The sequence below is a fragment of the Oncorhynchus nerka genome, linkage group LG16 (genome assembly GCF_034236695.1).
Source record: "Oncorhynchus nerka isolate Pitt River linkage group LG16, Oner_Uvic_2.0, whole genome shotgun sequence".
In the NCBI taxonomy this organism is placed as follows: domain Eukaryota; kingdom Metazoa; phylum Chordata; class Actinopteri; order Salmoniformes; family Salmonidae; genus Oncorhynchus; species Oncorhynchus nerka.
Window position 1 is genome coordinate 36,605,201 of NC_088411.1, and position 21,626 is coordinate 36,626,826.

Below are 21,626 nucleotides of genomic sequence, written 5' to 3' on the forward strand. Positions count from 1 at the left end.
ACCAATATTTGGACACACCACTTGAAGCTATTTTCTTCTTTCTCTGCTTGGGACAATCCGCTTCCCAGCCACAATGGCTAACCTCATCATGGGCTGCGTTCAAGCCCTCAAGAAAACCCTGCTAGCTTGATAGGCAGCTAGTTAGCTAGCAGCTAGGCTAGCTGATATGCCAAACAGCTACTCAGAACCGGCCTTGGTCGGCAGCATCACTGGACAGATAGTAGCAGTCCCAGCAACTGATGCCAACCGGGTTGCGGAATCGAAACTCAAAAGAGTTTCAATAGTCTTTCAAAACAACAAACTTTCCAAAACACCAAAACGAGCTCTCCCTCGTTTCGCGTTCAACAGGAAGTGACTGACTGGCTGACTCCTCTAATTGGTCTTGCTGTACTAAATGTTCTACTAAAAACGAGAGTCAGTGTTACGTTCCAGATTGCACCCTATTCCCTTTATAGTGCACTACTTTTGACCAGAGCCCAAGTAGTAGGGCTATAGTAGTTCCTATATATGTCAAGCCCTGGCCATAGAGAGGCTTTTATTCTATGTTTTGGTTAGACCAGGGTGTGACTAGGGTGGGCATTCTAGTTTCTTTATTTCTGTTTGCTATTTCTTTGTTTTTGGCCGAGTGGGGTTCTCAATCAGAGGCAGCTGTCTATAATTGTCTCTGATTGGGAATCATACTTTTTCCCCCCATCTGTGTTTTGTGGGTAGTTGTTTTCTGTATAGTTGATTTGCCTTACAGAACTGTTCATTTTTCTCTTTGTTATTTTGTTCGAGTGTTTTAAGTAATAAATTATCATGAACATTTACCACGCTGCGCTTTGGTCCGATCCTCATTCTGGCGAGAGACGTTACTGTAACGGTTTTCTTGAGTTGAAGGAGAGGAGGACCAAAATGCAGCGTGGTTACTATTGATGTTTTTTAATAAGACAACTAAACATAATACAAAACAACAAACGTGGAAAACCGAAACAGCCCTATCTGGTGCAACAAACACAGAGACAGGAACAATCACCCACCAAAACCCAACACCAAACAGGCTACCTAAATATGGTTCCCAATCAGAGACAATGACTAACACCTGCCTCTGATTGAGAACCATATCAGGCCAAACATAGAAATAGACAAACTAGACATGTAACATAGAATGCCCACTCAGATCACACCCTGACCAAACAAAACATAGAAACATACAAAGCAAACTATGGTCGGGGTGTGACAGTTACAATATAGGGAATTGGGTGCAATTGGGGATGCATTCAGAGCCAGACAGTTGCTGTTTCAGCCTTCTTTTATATTACTTTCACAACATTCTCATTCTCTTGACATAGTCTCTGTTAAGGAAAGATTAACCACGCAAAGTAGTGAAAGAAGGTAAAGATCAAACAATTTCATCAGAGGCAGAAAAGGTCAAGGTACAGTAGTTTTAATACAACTGAATCTTGGCAACCCTAACTTGTGTGAGCGGTGGCCTTCAGCCAGGTGTGTGTGTGTGTGTGTGTGTGTGTGTGTGTGTGTGTGTGTGTGTGTGTGTGTGTGTGTGTGTGTTGGGCAAAGTAGGCTCAAGTTCTTACAGTACATAACACACTGGCTAATTTAGGTCATTGCTGGTCATGCTAATCGCATTTTCAATCTGTTATTGGTACAAACACACACGCACACACGATATTGGATTGGAGTGTGTGTAAGGAAGATATACTATAATTACCTTCAGGTTAAAGAGGATATTCGTAATAGTTCTAATTCCATTGTTCTGAGTTGCAATATCTCATGTTTGATTAAAACAAAGTCATGTGAATACTGCAAACAGATTTTCTGCCTGAGATGATTTCTAGCCTGCCTAAAGCTCAAATCTGACAACTTTACTTTCGTGTGCCAGCGCTCAGGAGAATATTGTACATGCAGTGACTAACCCACTCACTTTTTCAAGTGTTCAGGGCTGTGCATAGATCTTTGTAAGGGGAAGGTGCTCAAAATGACCCCCCAACCCCCCCGCAAAAGAATCGACCTAAATCCCTAATACATCCAACTGCATCTGTAGCCAAAATGTTTTTTTTTTTTTAGCATAGGTCTATATATTTCATGCAACATCACTCATCACACACTGTAAGCAAGCTAGTGTCACTGACTCCTTCAGAGACATTTAATTGACATCATGCACAAACATCGTTAGTACTGTTGGATCCTATGTGCACATGTCTGGAATTGTCTTAGCCCAGGGGAGCAGGTGTGGCTAAGCAATGTCCTACTTTTCTCTTGCAAAGGTTGTCACGACATATGCTTTAGCAACCTCTGTTGTCAAGGATGTCAACAGAGTTTAGAGTTTAGGAGGAAAATAGAGATTTGTTTAACATATTCGTGTGAGCTAACATTGTCTCTAATGTCACTTTTTCAGACATAGGCAGACAAAGGACTATAGCTTCCACAAGGGTGGCTACTTTCAAGAATCTCAAATTAAAAATATATTTTTTGATTTGTTTAACACTTTTGTGGTTACTACATGATTCCATATGTGTTATTTCATAGCTTTTGTGTCTTCACAATTATTATGCTACAATGTAGAAAATAGTAGAAATAAAGAAAAACCCTTGAATGGGTAGGTGTGTCCAAACTTTTGACTGCTAGTGGATATGAGAGTGGCAAGAGCTTACTACTTCATATTCTCATATAAACCAAAAATAAAGGGATAGTCAATGAGGGGCGCTATGCATTCTATGGAAAATAAAGTGACGTGGAAGGTGTGTTCCACAACACGATGCCGGAGTGGAACTGACTGAGTTCATTATCCCTTTTATTCTATAGCTATAATTTGCCACTAGAAATATGTGTTCATTTGCCAGTAGAAAGGTGTTCAACATCCACTCAAGTGGCTAGCAAGGTTACTAGATAACTACAGTACTAGTAGTAACCATGGTAGCCATGGTAACCAAACAAACAGACTTGCTAGTTTATGAAAATCAAATTCAACAGTACCCATAATATGTTCAATTCGACTGCTTTCAAACAAAACATGGTACAAATTAATTACAGCCATTGAATTCTACCTGCAAATATACTGTGCATTATAGGGAAATAATGCACGCTCTTGAATGCCCATCAAGCCAATCAGAAAGGAGTATTCAACAATGCCATGGTATAAACAAGATTATAAACGTGATGGTTCAAGTCCTGAATGCTGATTGGCTGACAGCCATGGTATATCAGACTGTATACCACGGGTATGACAAAACATGTATTTGAACTGCTCTAATTACGTTGGTAACCAGTTTTTAATAGCCATAGGGCGCCTTGGGGGTTTGTGGTAAATGGCCAATATACCACGGCTAAGAGCTGTATCCAGGCACTCCGCTTTGTGTCGTGCATAATAACACCCCTTAACAATAATATATTGGCCATATACCACACGCCCTCGGGCCTTATTGCTAAATAAAATACTACATTGAGTTTCTATAGCGATAGGCCGTCATTGTAAATAAGAATTTGTTCTTAACTGACTTGCCTAGTTAAATAAAGGTTACATTTAAAAAATATATTTAAAAAAAATAATACATTCATTGATAGAGGCCTTTCAGGACAATCAAGGGAAAAAGTAGGCTACATAAAATCAAGTGCAGGTTGAATCAAATTATAGAGCAATTAATAATACAATTAACCAATTAATATTGCAATTTCAGGGACAGAAGGGGATAGGGGGCAGGACAGAATCAATCAAAGACCATTGGCTTTCTGAAAGATGTGTTTTTGTATTGTTTTTATGAGTGACTGTCTGCATTTTGGCAGCAGAAGGCAGGACTAGGGTGGATGAAGATCCTGCAGTTGTTCACTTTGTAGGCCTAAACGCCTTGTTTCATTTGTACAAAGAGTACAGGAGCTTTTTCTTCCCAGTAGGCTGCTGTGTGTTAGATTGAGTTGTTTTCACCCCGCTGAAAGCACATGAGGTTCAATGTGAGAACCGCCTAGGCCCTAGGAGGTGGTGAGCAGCGAGCGCAGGATATCTCGCTCCGCTATTGGACAAAAGTAGGTCAACCGCGCCCACTAACGTGACCCGTCATTCCATCCACCCTTTTCTAGGCTAAGGGTGAAGGGGGGTCCGTGCGCTCAATGCGTGACAGACGAAAAAGCACTCTATCAAAAAATCACTCTCCACCCAAATGTTTTTCTCATAGCTCCTCGCTTGGAACATGACTACAGCGATTTCCATTTACCTCATTGTGCAATTAGTCCATCTATGTATGTATATGTCGGAAAAAACTTTGCCTAACTTTAGTGTAATTTGTCACGTGTTTCACATATGAGGACGCGCTTCTCATGATGAGAACGGTGGGTTCAAAACAGACGCACCTTGTACCTATTTTGAACAACAGCCAATGTAGGCCTACATAATGTAATTATAGTGCACACACAAACTCGGATATTATGCTATTCGGAATATTACTCTCTGTGCGCATGCATGTGATGAATAGCCCTACTTTGCCGGCTTCTCTGAACTCTCCTTGACAGGATTTAAATTTGAGAAATTATAGTCTGTAGGGCCTAGTACTAGGTCTATTCTAATCTAGTAGGTAACCTCCATACGAATTAGTCTGGAAACGCAATGGGCTATATAGAAACAGTGTTGTTGATAGGCTATATTCCTCCTTCCGTCAATAAAATATCCTAATAGCTAGGGGACTAAGGTGTCTTGACTTGTCAGTGTCTCACTCACACACACACACACACACACACACACACACACACACACACACACACACACACACACACACACACACGAGAGAGAGAGAGAGCGATAGAGAGAGATAAAATGGGCGGTATCTCAGGGTTTGACGTCACATATCTCGGTTTTCACATGGTATGAATGGGTGAACGGGACTAGGCTAGCTCTGCCTTCTACTGTAGACTACAGAGCTATTGGAATAGCAGGTGTCACTGGAACCAGCTTTTCCCACTGGGTTTTATATCGGCAGTTGTTGAGGTCGAAATCGACCTGTGATTTCGATAAAAAATTTCGATACAGTTGAACGTTTTGGATTTTGTATTAGCCCACCAGGACCAGGTTAAGTGATTTTTTTTGACAGCTGAAGGGAGGCGAGATGGATAAAATAGTGTCCAGACATCTCCCGGGGAATCCAAGGTTTCTACCTATGTCGAATCACTGGGTATTGAAGTCTCTACTGGAGAACCCCATGAAACTACCCCTCCTCCAACAACACGAACAACAACATGAAGGTAAAAACAGCCTAACCTTTGTTTTACTCTGTTCTATTCTATTCCTTTCTATTCTAGAATATATCATTACTTATCTCAAACTTAAATTGTCTTTATTTTTATAGAGACAATTTGTTTATTTACATTATTTATTTATATATTGAATAGTTTATTGGAAAATCTACTAGTATCTATGGACTCGCTTTGCTCCAGATAGATAGCGTAAATAATGCATTTTGAACTATTCTCTAAAGGCCTATAGCCAACATTATTTTTTTTAGAAATCTTCGATCAAATTGATAATGATTTGCTTCAGCGTCCTTACCTATCGAAATACAGACATATGGATATAGTTCACATAAGGTTACTATATACGTGGGTACCTGTCTGTATGTGCCCAAACCGGCTCCACTAGTAGGCCTACAGTAGCTATGTTTTCTGATATTAGTCACCTGACAACACTTGACAAATTCATTAGCTAGCAATTAACTACCACACTACTCCTTATTATTCCTACATGAATGTATTGAATTATATAGCTAGCCCCAGTGATCAGTGATGTATGTTGATGCAATGGATTGATTGATTGAAAGTATGATCATTTGAGAGGTAGTGATGTAGCAATAGATATTGTTATTGAAGTAACGTTATCAAAGCAGGTTTCACTTCCGAATTTCAGCTTTTTTTGCTCCTCATAACCAGTTATCCAAACCAGTTAACCCTGAAGATGAGCTGCTGCAAACCATAGAGGATACTTTAGTCTCCCAAATAACAGATGCAATAAATAGATGCTGCACTTTCAATACTAGCATAGCACTTTCAATACTAGCATAGCACTTACAATACTAGCATAGCACTTTAAATACTAGCATAGCACTTTAAATACTAGCATAGCACTTTCAATGCTAGCATAGCACTTTCAATACTAGCATAGCACTTTCAATACTAGCATAGCACTTTCAATACTAGCATAGCACTTTAAATACTAGCATAGCACTTTAAATACTAGCATAGCACTTTCAATACTAGCATAGCACTTTAAATACTAGCATAGCACTTTCAATACTAGCATAGCACTTTAAATACTAGCATAGCACTTTCAATACTAGCATAGAAGCCTCACGACTGTGCAGCACTTTATTTGACTGTTTCTGTAATCTAATTTCTGTACCTCGAAGTAAAGTGCTACCATTGTATATATAGATGAGCGTTGTTTTTTTGGTGTCTTGGTACTTACTGTGGACCCCCCCCCATGTTCTCTTTAGGATTTGAGAAGGAGCAAGAGAAGGAGAAGAAGTTGGATGAGGAGAGGAGTGCCCCCCAGTCAGCCTTCCTGGGGCCCACGCTGTGGAACAAGACTCTCCCCTACGATGGAGACAACTTCCAGCTGGAGTACATGGATCTGGACGAGTTCCTGTCGGAAAACGGCCTCCCCTCTGAACTCGACGCCTCCACCCACCCCAACCAGTACCAATCACAGTCCCAGCACCAGACGCCAATCATGTCACAAGCCTTGCCCTCGGTGATCGACCTTAGCAACCATGCCAGCGCATCCACGTCGGTACACACAAGCATGGGCGCACAGAACTGTCTCCCTAGCCTCGCCAGAGCAGGTGTGTAAAAAAAACACACACACACACACACACACACACACACACACACACACACACACACACACAAGGAAAAAAGGATAACACCCACATCCTCTGTTTGTCTGTACAGAGAATATCTGAAAGACAATTCTAGCTCATATAATACATATCAACCACAGCTCAGGAAGAATAAAGTAGGACTACTACTTAGGTTTCGTAGAAGAGGCCTCAAACCCAGAATGGAAAAGGTGTGAAATTCAGATGTTGTGACCCGTGAGTGTGTGTGTGTTTCCTCTGTCTATGCCCCTAATCGAAAGGTTATGGGTTCGAATCATCGAGCCGACAAGGTGAAACATCTGCCGATGTGCCCTTAAGCAAGGCACTTACCCCTAATTTCTCCAGGCTTTGATGGCAGACCCTGGTCGTGACCCCACTAGCTCAACTAATTAGCGTACTGTTCTGTTCTTTAGTCACTCATTTTAAGCACTTCTGTTTTGATAGGCAGGTCTTAGACACTTCTGAAAAGCATAGATTTCCTTGTCTTGATTTAAGTGAAATCTTCCCCCTGGAGGTCAAATCCCTCACTTTATATCCCTTCAGCTGTTGATTAGCAGGTTCTGAGGGGCAGCTGTTGATTAGCAGGTTCTGAGAGGCAGCTGTTGATTAGCAGGTTCCGAGGGCCAGCTGTTGATTAATAGGTTCTGAGGGGCAGGTGTTGATTAGCAGGTTCTGAGAGGCAGCTGTTGACTAGCAGGTTCTGAGAGGCAGCTGTTGATTAGCAGGTTCTGAGAGGCAGCTGTTGACTAGCAGGTTCTGAGAGGCAGCTGTTGATTAGCAGGTTCTGAGAGGCAGCTGTTGATTAGCAGGTTCTGAGAGGAGCTGTTGAGCAGGTTCAGCTGTTGATTATCAGGTTCTGAGGGGTAGCTGTTGATTAGCAGGTTCTGAGAGGCAGCTGTTGATTAGCAGGTTCTGAGAGGCAGCTGTTGATTATCAGGTTCTGAGAGGCAGCTGTTGATTAGCAGGTTCTGAGAGGCAGCTGTTGATTATCAGGTTCTGAGGGGTAGCTGTTGACTAGCAGGTTCTGAGAGGCAGCTGTTGACTAGCAGGTTCTGAGAGGCAGCTGTTGATTATCAGGTTCTGAGAGGCAGCTGTTGATTATCAGGTTCTGAGGGGTAGCTGTTGATTATCAGGTTCTGAGGGGTAGCTGTTGACTAGCAGGTTCTGAGAGGCAGCTGTTGACTAGCAGGTTCTGAGAGGCAGCTGTTGATTATCAGGTTCTGAGGGGCAGCTGTTGATTATCAGGTTCTGAGAGGCAGCTGTTGATTATCAGGTTCTGAGGGGTAGCTGTTGATTAGCAGCTTCTGAGAGGCAGCTGTTGATTATCAGGTGCTATACACACACAGGTCTAATAAAGCATACATTGCTTTCTCGTGATTTATGAAATCTTCACACTGGGGCTGGAAGTCAAATATTTCTTGGAAGTCATATATTTCCCAGTACATCTGAGCTGAACTACGTATAGATCTATCTACATTGCATTCGGAGAGTATTCAGACCCCTTCACTTTTCCACATTTTGTTACCTTACAGCCTTATTCTTATTCTGTAACATACAGCCTTATATGTTTGTTTTTCTCTTATCAATCTACACACAATACCTCACAATGACAAAGTAAAAACAGGTTTTTACAATAATAATAAAAAAAATATTTATTTACATATTTATTTGAACCTTTGCTATGAGACTCAAAATTGAGCTCAGGTACATCCTGTTTTCATTGATCATCCTTTATTGAGATGTTTCTACAACTGGTTGGAGTCCACCTGAGGTCAATTCAATTGATTGGACTCAAGGCTGTAATCGCTGCCAAAGGTGCCTCAACGAAGTACTGAGTAAAGGGTCTGAATACTTAAGTAAATGTGATATTTCCATTTTATTTATTATTATTAATGTGCAATAATGTCTTAAAACCTGTTTTTGGTTTGTCATTATGGGGTATCGTGTAGATTGATGAGGGGAACAACTATTCAATCCATTTTAGAATAAGGCTGTAACCTAACAAGTTTTGTGAATGCACTGTATATGTCTCAGGCAGCATCAGTGTAATTCATCTCGTCCACCAGCTGTCTCTCTCTCTCGCTCTCTCTCTGGTAGCAATTGAGCCTGGGGACGAGGTTAGTTAGGTAAGTATTTAAGCCTTTGACAAATAAGCCCGGTCCGAGCCAGAACAGCCCATAGGGACAGGGACCTGTCTCCTGTTTCTGTAGTGTAAGGCAGCTTGATGAACAAGTAAACTGCCTGTACAGGTCACTATAGTTAGAGTGTGAAGGCTATAAGGTTCTCTATACAACTATTCTACCTCGGCTCATGTTAGGGAAGGGCCTAGTCGGCACATCAGGTTCAGATTGAGGTTGAGATGTAATTTGAACACTGAAAAGGAGCAGGGGCCTCTGGCACTATCGCTTTCGCCCATCTCACACCAGCTGGCCTCCAGCCTCAGGCCCACTCAATGCAAATCTATACTTACATGCATAATGCTTGTGTAAGGACAGTGGTCAGAGATAGATGAATACAGACTTACATAAATCCTGTCCACGTAACCATTTTCGAACCAGTGTTTTTCTGTCCAGTAGTTAGTTCTGGATGGGAAATGGAGGGGGAAGACGAGGGGTGAGTATGTAGGTACTCACGAGGTACTAGATGTTTCACAGACGGGCAAACTTTGGTTTAGGTTGTGTGTTATCTTTGTGTCTTGTGCCCCCCAGTGGCTGCAGTTTGTCACTACTACTGGAAACATTACGATAACAATGTGACTATTCATGGTGCAAGGAATAAAAACGCACTAATTTCACCTTGTCACGTTGATTTAGCTCAAGTTTAACTTTTATCTTGAATATCTTCAGAATAGTGCACTAAACCACCAACCCTCTCCCCGAAAAAATATGTAGTGGTAATTTCTCTAATTCTATCAAATACATTTCTATAACCTACTTCCATGTATCTAACATCCTTCTGTCCTCCTACTCTCCCTCACCAGCCCTGCCGTCCAGAAACACTCCCAGCCCCATCGACCCAGAGTCCATCCAGGTGCCGGTGAGCTATGTGCCTGACCCTGCTGACTTGGTTTTGTCCAGCGTACCAGGACAGGAGATGTTCGACCCCCGCAAACGCAAGTTTGCCCCCGAGGAGCTCAAACCACAGCCCATGTTCAAGAAGGCCCGCAAGGTGTTATTGCCAGATGACTTGAAGGTATGTGTGTGTGTCTCTCTGTGTCTCTAATCTATCAGACTATCTGTGTTATCCCTGATTATGAAACAGGTAGATCCGGCCATCTTCTGTTATTGATGAATAGATGAATAAATGATAATCACAGTGAGTGAATGGCATGTAGTTAGTGTAGTAGACTATAGTGTGTAGTTAGTGTAGTAGACTATAGTGTGTAGTTAGTGTAGTGTACCATAGTGTGTAGTAGACTATAGTGTGTCGTTAGTGTAGTGTACCATAGTGTGTAGTAGACTATAGTGTGTCGTTAGTGTAGTGTACCATAGTGTGTAGTAGACTATAGTGTGTCGTTAGTGTAGTGTACCATAGTGTGTAGTATACTATAGTGTGTCGTTAGTGTAGTGTACCATAGTGTGTAGTTAGTGTAGTAGACTATAGTGTGTCGTTAGTGTAGTGTACCATAGTGTGTAGTAGACTATAGTGTGTCGTTAGTGTAGTGTACCATAGTGTGTAGTATACTATAGTGTGTAGTAGACTATAGTGTGTAGTTAGTGTAGTAGACTATAGTGTGTCGTTAGTGTACTGTACCATAGTGTGTAGTATACTATAGTGTGTCGTTAGTGTAGTGTACCATAGTGTGTAGTATACTATAGTGTGTAGTAGACTATAGTGTGTCGTTAGTGTAGTGTACCATAGTGTGTAGTATACTATAGTGTGTCGTTAGTGTAGTGTACCATAGTGTGTAGTATACTATAGTGTGTCGTTAGTGTAGTGTACCATAGTGTGTAGTATACTATAGTGTGTGTTAGTGTAGACTATAGTGTGTAGTTAGTGTATTGTACCATAGTGTGTAGTACTACTAGTAGTGTGTCGTTAGTGTACTGTACCATAGTGTGTAGTATACTATAGTGTGTCGTTAGTGTAGTGTACCATAGTGTGTAGTATACTATAGTGTGTAGTAGACTATAGTGTGTCGTTAGTGTAGTGTACCATAGTGTGTCGTATACTATAGTGTGTAGTAGACTATAGTGTGTAGTTAGTGTAGTGTACCATAGTGTGTAGTATACTATAGTGTGTCGTTAGTGTAGTGTACCATAGTGTGTAGTATACTATAGTGTGTAGTAGACTATAGTGTGTAGTTAGTGTAGTGTACCATAGTGTGTAGTAGACTATAGTGTGTCGTTAGTGTAGTGTACCATAGTGTGTAGTATACTATAGTGTGTCGTTAGTGTAGTGTACCATAGTGTGTAGTATACTATAGTGTGTAGTAGACTATAGTGTGTCGTTAGTGTAGTGTACCATAGTGTGTCGTATACTATAGTGTGTAGTAGACTATAGTGTGTAGTTAGTTAGTGTAGTGTGTAGTGTACCATAGTGTGTAGTATACTATAGTGTGTCGTTAGTGTAGTGTAGTACTATAGTGTGTAGTATACTATAGTGTGTAGTATACTATAGTGTGTAGTTAGTGTAGTGTACCATAGTGTGTAGTAGACTATAGTGTGTCGTTAGTGTAGTGTACCATAGTGTGTAGTAGACTATAGTGTGTAGTGTACCATAGTGTGTAGTAGACTATAGTGTGTCGTTAGTGTAGTGTACCATAGTGTGTAGTATACTATAGTGTGTAGTAGACTATAGTGTGTAGTTAGTGTAGTGTACCATAGTGTGTAGTATACTATAGTGTGTCGTTAGTGTAGTGTACCATAGTGTGTAGTATACTATAGTGTGTCGTTAGTGTAGTGTACCATAGTGTGTAGTATACTATAGTGTGTCGTTAGTGTAGTGTAGTATACTATAGTGTGTCGTTAGTGTAGTGTAGTATACTATAGTGTGTAGTTAGTGTAGTGTACCATAGTGTGTAGTAGACTATAGTGTGTCGTTAGTGTAGTGTACCATAGTGTGTAGTATACTATAGTGTGTCGTTAGTGTAGTGTACCATAGTGTGTAGTATACTATAGTGTGTAGTAGACTATAGTGTGTAGTTAGTGTAGTGTACCATAGTGTGTAGTAGACTATAGTGTGTCGTTAGTGTAGTGTACCATAGTGTGTAGTATACTATAGTGTGTCGTTAGTGTAGTGTACCATAGTGTGTAGTATACTATAGTGTGTCGTTAGTGTAGTGTACCATAGTGTGTAGTAGACTATAGTGTGTCGTTAGTGTAGTGTACCATAGTGTGTAGTATACTATAGTGTGTCGTTAGTGTAGTGTACCATAGTGTGTAGTATACTATAGTGTGTAGTTAGTGTAGTGGACTATAGTGTGTAGTAGACTATAGTGTGTAGTTAGTGTAGTAGACGTACGTGTGTAGTAGACTATAGTGTGTAGTTAGTGTAGTGGACCATAGTGGGTAGTAGACTATAGTGTTTAGTATACTATAGTGTGTAGTTAGTGTAGTAGAATATAGTGTGAAGTTGACTATGGTGTGTAGTAGACTATAGTGGGTAGTGTACTATAGTGTGTAGTAGACTATAGTGTGTAGTTAGTGTAGTGGACCATAGTGTGTAGTAGACTATAGTGTTTAGTAGACTATAGTGTGTAGTATAATATAGTGTGAAGTCGACTATAGTGTGTAGTTAATGTAGTAGACTATAGTGTGTAGTTAGTGTAGTGGACCATAGTGTGTAGTAGACTATAGTGTGTAGTAGACTATAGTGTGTAGTATAATATAGTGTGAAGTCGACTATAGTGTGTAGTTAGTGTAGTATTCTATTGTGTGTAGTTAGCGTAGTATACTATAGTATGTAGTAGACTATAGTGAGTAGTGTACTATAGTGTTTAGTAGACCATAGTGTGTGGTAGACTATAGTGTGTAGACTATAGTGTGTAGACTATAGTGTATAGTTAGTGTAGTAGACCAGAGTGTGTAGTAGAGTATAGTGTGTAGTAGACTATAGTGTGTAGTAGACTATAGTATGTAGTAGACTATAGTGTGTAGTAGACTATATTGTGTAGTTAGTGTAGTGGACCAGAGTGTGTAGTAGACCATAGTGTGTGGTAGCCCATAGTGTGTAGTTAGTGTAGTAGACTATAGTGTGTAGTTAGTGTAGTAGACCATAGTGTGTACTAGACTATAGTGTGTAGTATACTTTAGTGTGTAGTTAGTGTAGTAGACTGTAGTTTGTAGTAGACTATAGTGTGTAGTAGACTATGTTGTGTAGTTAGTGTAGTAGAGTATAGTGTGTAGTATACTATAGTGTGTAGTATACTATAGTGTGTAGTTAGTGTAGTGTACCATAGTGTGTAGTAGACTATAGTGTGTAGTTAGTGTAGTAGACCATAGTGTGTAGTAGACTATAGTGTGTAGTAGACTTTAGTGTGTAGTTAGTGTAGTAGACTGTAGTTTGTAGTAGACTATAGTGTGTAGTAGACTATGTTGTGTAGTTAGTGTAGTAGAGTATAGTGTGTAGTAGACTATAGTGTGTAGTAGACTATAGTGTGTAGTTAGTGTAGTAGACTGTAGTTTGTAGTAGACCATAGTGTGTAGTAGACTATAGCGTCTAGTTAGTATTGTAGACTATAGTGTGTAGTATACCATAGTGTGTAGTAGACTATAGTGTGTAGTTAGTGTAGTAGACTGTAGTTTGTAGTAGACCATAGTGTGTAGTAGACTATAGCGTCTAGTTAGTATTGTAGACTATAGTGTGTAGTATACCATAGTGTGTAGTAGACTATAGTGTGTAGTAGACTGTAGTGTGCAGTAGACTATAGTGTGTAGTTAGTGTAGTAGACTTAAGTGTGTAGTTAGCGTAGTAGACTATAGTGTGTAGTAGACCATATTGTGTAATAGACAATAGTGTGTAGATAGTGTAGTAGACTATAGTGTGTAGTAGACTATAGTGTGTAGCGGGCTATAGTGTGTAGTAGACTATAGCGTGTAGTCAGTGTAGTAGACCAGAGTGTGTAGTAAAGTATAGTGTGTCGTAGACTATAGTGTGTAGTAGACTATATTGTGTAGTAGACTATAGTGTGTAGTTAGTGTAGTAGACTATAGTGTGTAGTTAGTGTAGTAGACTATAGTGTGTAGTAGACTATAGTGTGTAGTATACTATAGTGTGTCGTTAGTGTAGTGTACCATAGTGTGTAGTATACTATAGTGTGTCGTTAGTGTAGTGGACTATAGTGTGTAGTAGACTATAGTGTGTAGTTAGTGTAGTGTACCATAGTGTGTAGTAGACTATAGTGTGTCGTTAGTGTAGTGTACCATAGTGTATAGTATACTATAGTGTGTCGTTAGTGTAGTGTACCATAGTGTGTAGTATACTATAGTGTGTAGTTAGTGTAGTGGACTATAGTGTGTAGTAGACTGTAGTGTGTAGTTAGTGTAGTAGACGTACGTGTGTAGTAGACTATAGTGTGTAGTTAGTGTAGTAGACTATAGTGGGTAGTAGACTATAGTGTTTAGTATACTATAGTGTGTAGTTAGTGTAGTAGAATATAGTGTGAAGTTGACTATAGTGTGTAGTAGACTATAGTGCGTAGTTAGTGTAGTAGAATATAGTGTGAAGTTGACTATGGTGTGTAGTAGACTATAGTGGGTAGTCTACTATAGTGTGTAGTAGACTATAGTGGGTAGTCTACCATAGTGTGTAGTAGACTATAGTGTGTAGTAGACTATAGTGTGTAGTATAATATAGTGTGAAGTCGACTATAGTGTGTAGTTAGTGTAGTAGACCATAGTGTGTAGTAGACTTTAGTGTGTAGTTAGTGTAGTAGACTGTAGTTTGTAGTAGACTATAGTGTGTAGTAGACTATGTTGTGTAGTTAGTGTAGTAGAGTATAGTGTGTAGTAGACTATAGTGTGTAGTAGACTATAGTGTGTAGTTAGTGTAGTAGACTGTAGTTTGTAGTAGACCATAGTGTGTAGTAGACTATAGCGTCTAGTTAGTATTGTAGACTATAGTGTGTAGTATACCATAGTGTGTAGTAGACTATAGTGTGTAGTAGACTGTAGTGTGCAGTAGACTATAGTGTGTAGTTAGTGTAGTAGACTTAAGTGTGTAGTTAGCGTAGTAGACTATAGTGTGTAGTAGACCATATTGTGTAATAGACAATAGTGTGTAGATAGTGTAGTAGACTATAGTGTAATAGACTATAGTGTGTAGTAGACTATAGCTTGTAGTCAGTGTAGTAGACCAGAGTGTGTAGTAAAGTATAGTGTGTCGTAGACTATAGTGTTTAGTAGACCATATTGTGTAGTTAGTGTAGTAGACTATAGTGTTTAGTAGACTATATTGTGTAGTTAGTGTAGTAGACTATAGTGTGTAGTAGACTATAGTGTGTAGTTAGTGTAGTAGACTATAGTGTGTAGTAGACCATAGTGTGTAGTAGACCATTGTGTGTAGTAGACTATAGTGTGTAGTTAGTGTAGTAGACTATAGTGTGTAGTAGACTATATTGTGTTGTAGCAGATTGTGTGTAGTAGACTATAGTGTGTAGTAGACTATAGTGTGTACTAGACCATAGTGTGTAGTTGACTATAGTGTGTAGTTAGTGTAGTAGACTATAGTGTGTAAGTGTAGTAGACTATAGTGTGTAGTAGACTATAGTGTGTCTTAGACTATAGTGTGCAATAGACTATAGTGTGTAGTAGACTATAGTGTGTCTTAGACTATAGTGTGCAGTAGACTATAGTGTGTCTTAGACTATAGTGTGCAATAGACTATAGTGTGTAGTAGACTATAGTGTGCAATAGACTATAGTGTGTAGTAGACTATAGTGTGTCTTAGACTATAGTGTGCAGTAGACTATAGTGTGTCTTAGACTATAGTGTGCAGTAGACTATAGTGTGTAGTTAGTGTAGTAGACTGTAGTGTGTAGTAGACCAAAGTGTGTAGTAGACTATAGTTTGTAGTAGACTATAATTTGTTCACACAGAGCCATCAACTCTGGTTTGTTTGATTACCACGCTGCATTCTCTCTCTCTCTCTCTCTCTCTCTCTCTCTCTCTCTCTCTCTCTCTCTCTCTATCTCTATCTCTATCTCTCTCTCTCTCTCTCTCTCTCTCTATCTCTCTCTCTCTGTCTCTCTTCTCACTAGCTGCTTCCATCAGCTCTCATCTGACCCTGACCCTATTTGCACCCTTCCCATTGGTCAGATCTGACCTAAGGGGTGTGTTGTCCAGATAAGAGGCTTAGCTGGTCTTGTGTTCATCCCAAGAACACCCTGTGTGATTAATCTCTCTCTCTCTCTCTCTCTCTCTCTCTCCCTCTCTCTACCGCTCTTCCTTTCTTTCGCGCTCCCTCTCTTTCTCCTGTTCTTTCTTTCTTTCTCTCTCTCTCTTTCATTATTTCTCTGTCTCTCTCTCTCTCCTCTGTCAGACTAAGGGGATTTGCCTTTTTAAAAATGTATTCACATAAAGGTATATCCATGCAGGGCTTTAGTCCAGTAATGAATTGACTGAAAGCTGATTGTGTACAAAGGTTATGGGAAAACTCCTCCTAGCTGCCAGACTGAGAGGAGGGGTCATTTTCTAATTGGGAGAGATCTATCCCTGACAGTTAACATATGGGTGTGTTTTCAACACAGAAATAAGTCAATGAAAAGTTGTCTAAAGCTACCAGTCCAGTTAACACGATTATATCAAATATGTGATTATTTTTTAAATAATCATATTGCTCATCGGTAGTGTATAATTAAGCAATAAGGCCCGGGGGTGTGGTATATGGCCAATATACCACGGCTAAGGGCTGATCGTCGTAGCGGCGCAACGCGGATAAACTGGTTAGCAACGTAATTAGAGCAGTAAAACTACATGTTTTGTCATACCCTTGATATACGATCTGATATACCATGGCTGTCTGCCAATCAGCATTCATGGCTCGAACCACCCAGTCTATAATTAAGTACATTTCCCCTCTTTTAATACCCGCTCTCTTCCCTTGCACCTCTCGAGCAGGATGACAGGTATTGGGTGAGGCGTAAGAAGAACAACGTGGCTGCCAAGAGGTCACGTGACGCCCGTCGACTCAAAGAAAACCAGATCGCCATCCGAGCGGGTTTCCTGGAGAAGGAGAACTCCGCCCTGAAAATGGAGGTGGCCGATCTGAGAAGAGAGCTTGGGCGCACAAAGAACATTGTGGCCGAGTACCAGGCCACACAGGGGCCTCTGTAATGGGACTGAGATAGAATACACTCACAAACATGGAGAATACACACACACACACACACACACACACACACACACACACACACACACACACACACACACACACACACACACACACACACACACACACACACACACACACACACACACGGCCCTGTTGCCCAGGTCCTCATTCATCCCTGAACACCCCCAGAAGCATGAGGTTGAGAGGCTGGGCTTACACCTGCCTGAGGCTACCACCCGATCAATGTCCTCCCTGCTCGAAAACTGCCCCCACACACAACCTAGGAACTGCCTCCTACCATCTCACAACTCGTATCAAGAGATTGAAGGACAAAATTATTTAGGCTCAGTAGCACATTTCTACTCATTTTCTATACCATATATTTCATCCTCATCCATGTCTCTCTGTGATTGGCCCTTGTGAGGGAAAGCGGGTAGCTTTCTGTACCGTCTATATGTAAGAAACGGAATGGGTTTATTTGATTTCCGATCTGTGTGTGTTTTTCATTTGGTTCTTTTCTTTCTGAAGTAGTGTATCTGTCCACACATGGCTTTTGTGTTATTTTCTGCATTTTTCATGACTTTTTCTGTGGTGTGTTATTTTCTTATGAATGTGTATGTTGAATCTTATGTTACCTACCCTCCTCCCACTCCCTTGATTCATAACGTCTGTGATTCATAACGTTCTTGATTCATAATGTCTGTGAATCATCTTGTGTTAATGGTTGCTTCGGTTTTTCTCTGGTTTCCATAGTGTAAATGTCAGTTGAGACGTCTCCCCCTGACGTTACCTGTCCCACTTTATCCACCTCCCTCCCTGTCTTCTTCTCCAACAGATATAAGCTGTTTGTAACGTGTAAACAATCACTGCCCTGCTCATACTTTAAAACCTCTCCCAGGCCTACATACCACTAGCCTGGGTATCCGACTGTTTCTGCATTAAGCAACGCTACGTTGTTGCCTTAGTGAGGCGACAACATGGAGGATAAAGCAGAGACAGACCCGGCCGCCAGGCTATTATCATGTCAGCGTCATCGTTCTCATGTTCTTCTTATAGCAGTGTTATGTATAACAAAGGTTTGTTTCTAGTTCCTTGTCACCAGATCACTCTGTTGAACAGAACATGTTCGGGAAGCTAAAGCAATAAGGCAGTATAAGCTCTTGGTCTCCTCTCTACCAAGCCTACTGTCACAGACACGCATGGACCTGCCCTCTTTATTTTAGCACGTAACCAATTTCTAATTGCTTTTATTAGGTGATATTATGATATTTATGTCTTTACATAAAATCAGGCATGATTCTATTTGTTGTTCAAGCATTCAAACGTGAACATTATCAGCATCTGTGCAGTAGGCAATAGTTTTTATTGTGTTCTTTTTCTTTTGTCAGGTGTCATCTTTTCTCGGTGTCATGTTCTTGTCTACAGAGGTACGGGTTGTCCATATTAGGACTGCCTCTCAGTCCTGCCGAGATTGAAAGAATTCCTGCTGAGAATGAGGCTGTCCTAATATTAACACCGTACAGATGCTCTCCCCATGACCCAATGAGAGATGAATGTAACAGATGTACTACTGTATATAACAAATGAACACAGTGTACGTTGGGCAAATGAATGGTGTTGCCTGTGGAATATACCCACATCACTTTATATATCTCTTTACTACAGACCAAAAGATTACAGTATAGAAAGTATATGTTAATATATGAAAGGTTTTGTTGTTTCTACAAAGATATTCTTGTTTTTGTACAGTATTTTTTTCCCTACATATATCTCCTGTGTATTTAAAAAATGAACTATGTATATTCAGAACTTGTTCACCTCTACCGATGCTGTTTCTCAGATACTTTGCATGGGCATTACTCAAGACAACCTTACATATGAAAGTGACAGGCTGTTTTACAGACCATATGAAAGTGACAGGCTGTTTTACAGACCATATGAAAGTGACAGGCTGTTTTACAGACCATATGAAAGTGACAGGCTGTTTTACAGACCATATGAAAGTGACAGGCTGTTTTACAGACCATATGAAAGTGACAGGCTGTTTTACAGACCATATGAAAGTGTAGTCAGTCTCACTCTTTAACCCCTCACGCCCACCACAGACAAACTCAAAACGCTTTGCTGTTTTCGTTTTGAAAAGTTGTGTATGTTTTGTTGCGTTTTTTCTTTGGTTTTCAGAAGCAGAAGCTCTGTAGTCTAAGAGGAGGATTGATATTGGCATCCCTTTTTAAACTCTTAGTTGTATTGTATGTAGTTTTGGTTTTAGAAGAAAGTCAAATCCCAACAACAAACGCTTATGTTATGTCTCTTCTTAATTTCTCCCTTTTGTGTGATGATTCCTACATTCCTCTTGGTGTAGGGTTCACTAGACAGAATACTTATATGCTGATATGTTCAAATCTGTGTTTTTCCAAGTATTCCTCCCTTGTCTTTCGTTTGTTTTTCATGATCAAAATAAAATGGTTGAAATCATCTGCTAGTTATGTGTTCTTTCTGATGATAAAACAAGTGGGGGTTTATTTGATTTATTTTAAAATTTTATTTCACCTTTATTTAACTAGTAGAGAACAAGTTCTCATTTACAACTGCGACCTGGCCAAGAATAAAGCAAAGCAGTTCGACACATACAACAAACATACAGTCATTAATACAGTATAAAAAGTCTATATACGGTGTGTGCAAATGAGGTAAGGGAGGTAAGGCGATAAATAGGCCATGGTGGCAAAGTAATTACAATATAGCAATTAAACACTGGAGTGGTAGATGTGCAGAAGATGAATGTGCAAGTAGAGATACTGGGGTGCAACGGAGCAAGATAAATAAATAAATACAGTATGGGGATGAGGTAGTTGGATGGGCTGTTTACAGATGACCTATGTACAGGTGCAGTGATCTGTGAGATGCTCTGACAGCTGGTGCTTTAAGCTAGTGAGGGAGATATGAGTCTCCAGCTTCAGTGATTTTTGCAGTTCGTTCCAGTCATTGGCAGCAGAGAACTGGAAGGAAAGGTGTCCAAAGGAGGAATTGGCTTTGGGGGTGACAAGTGAGATATACCTCCTGGAGCGCGTGCTACAGGTTGGTGCTGCTATGGTGACCAGCGAGCTGAGATAAGGCGGGGCTTTACCTAGCAGAGACCTGTAGATGACCTGGAGCCAGTGAGAACGTACAGGTTGCAATGGTGGGTAGTATATGGTGGGTAGTATATGGGGCAAAAACCTACGGGTTGATTTGGAATGAAACAATGTTCTCAATCCACAAGCTCTTGGTTGGATTCGGTGGTTTCCCTGTGTGGTATCAGATGAGGAAAAAAGAAACAAGACAAGACATGATGCAATAACTATCTGTATCTCACGAATGAGAAAATTCAATCAGAAATATATGTTTTTAAAGAGTCAGATGAGAGAGTAGTTTTTCCAAAGGTAACCACTGGAGGGCGATCTCCATCCATGGCAGATCTTCAATAGCCTGGTCCCATGTCATAGTTTACTACTACACTACTGCGTTATGTGCTGTAGCCAACACATCTGTAATTCAGCCGTACATTATTTGGTCGTGACATTTAATGATTAGACAGGCTAGCACAATGTGTGTGTGTGTGTGTGTGCGTGTGTGCGTGCGTGCGTGCGTGTGTGCGTGCGTGTGTGTGTGTGTGTGTGTGTGTGTGCGTGTGTGCGTGCGTGCGTGCGTGTGTGCGTGCGTGTGTGTGTGTGTGTGTGTGTTATGCTGCACTGTGCTGTCTACCTCTCTCTCTCAGCATACGTACAAACACATCAACTAGTTTAGTTTTTAGTTTTTTTTTATTAATCTTTTTTTTATACAATGTAATTTACAGGGGCTTGGGCAAAGGTGATACTTTTGTGATACTTTTATTTAATGTGCAATATATTCTTGCAGTATCTTAATACTGTACCATAAATATGACATTTAATGAAGGATATACTGTGTTTTGATAGCAACATGTCTGACTTCTCCCCAAAACCTGGGTGTTATTCATTAGTGTACACGGTAGCGAAATGTTTTGCAACAGAAAAAGACAACAACTGTTTCTTATTGGGAAAATTCCACCCTGTTTCAACCTGTTTGTTTCCAAGTTCACTTGAACGTTGGCTCAAGTCAAGTTTGATTTTAAATCCTCCCTCTTGCGTGCCACAAATATCTCCCTCCCTAGACTAAGTCCCTTAACTGATGTCCACTCCTTATTAGTCCCCACTACCACCTACGTCAAATCCAGAATATGACCAAAATGTTTTTGGTCTGTTAACAAGAAGAAACGTATGTTACCCTGCAGAGAGGACCAAAGCAAAGCAGAGCAAACATCAGAGAGAATATGTAACCCTCGCTCTCCCATAATACTTGAGTTGGACACTAATCCCTCTAACATGAAACATGGGGGATGCATCATTTGCTGCTATTCATATTGCAAATGGGGCTCTGTGATTGGTCAAGTCATTGGTTGGTCTCGATGGGCACTGAGCTGACAAGGCCCTTGTTTTTTCT

The 21,626-nt window shown here is 40.4% G+C and overlaps 2 protein-coding genes across 3 annotated transcripts in view; one reads left to right on the forward strand and one right to left on the reverse strand.

Annotated features, from left to right (window-relative positions):
- Positions 1–4,847: 4,847 nt before the first annotated feature.
- LOC115144454 (hepatic leukemia factor-like) lies at positions 4,848–19,601 on the forward strand. Its single transcript, XM_029685508.2, has 4 exons — positions 4,848–5,226; positions 6,471–6,818; positions 9,835–10,046; positions 16,913–19,601. The coding sequence occupies exons 1-4, from the start codon at positions 5,091–5,093 to the stop codon at positions 17,126–17,128; spliced, it is 912 nt and encodes a 303-aa protein (XP_029541368.1). The 5' UTR covers positions 4,848–5,090; the 3' UTR covers positions 17,129–19,601.
- Positions 19,602–20,941: 1,340 nt separating this feature from the next.
- Positions 20,942–21,626, reverse strand: part of LOC115144625 (circumsporozoite protein-like) — a 4,018-nt gene continuing 3,333 nt past the window's right edge. For both annotated transcript variants that reach the window (XM_029685663.2, XM_065002304.1), the window contains one exon: positions 20,942–21,626. This exon is cut by the window's right edge. The gene's annotated coding sequence lies outside the window, so the exon portion shown is untranslated.

What these genes read in the sequence shown, in the direction of transcription:
- LOC115144454 (XM_029685508.2), top strand. Translation starts at nt 5,091, where the DNA reads ATGGATAAAATAGTGTCCAGACATCTCCCGGGGAATCCAAGGTTTCTA. An exon ending in ACACGAACAACAACATGAAG is followed by an intron (nt 5,227 to 6,470) that starts GTAAAAACAGCC and finishes TGTTCTCTTTAG; the next exon opens with GATTTGAGAAGGAGCAAGAG. An exon ending in TATTGCCAGATGACTTGAAG is followed by an intron (nt 10,047 to 16,912) that starts GTATGTGTGTGT and finishes CCTCTCGAGCAG; the next exon opens with GATGACAGGTATTGGGTGAG.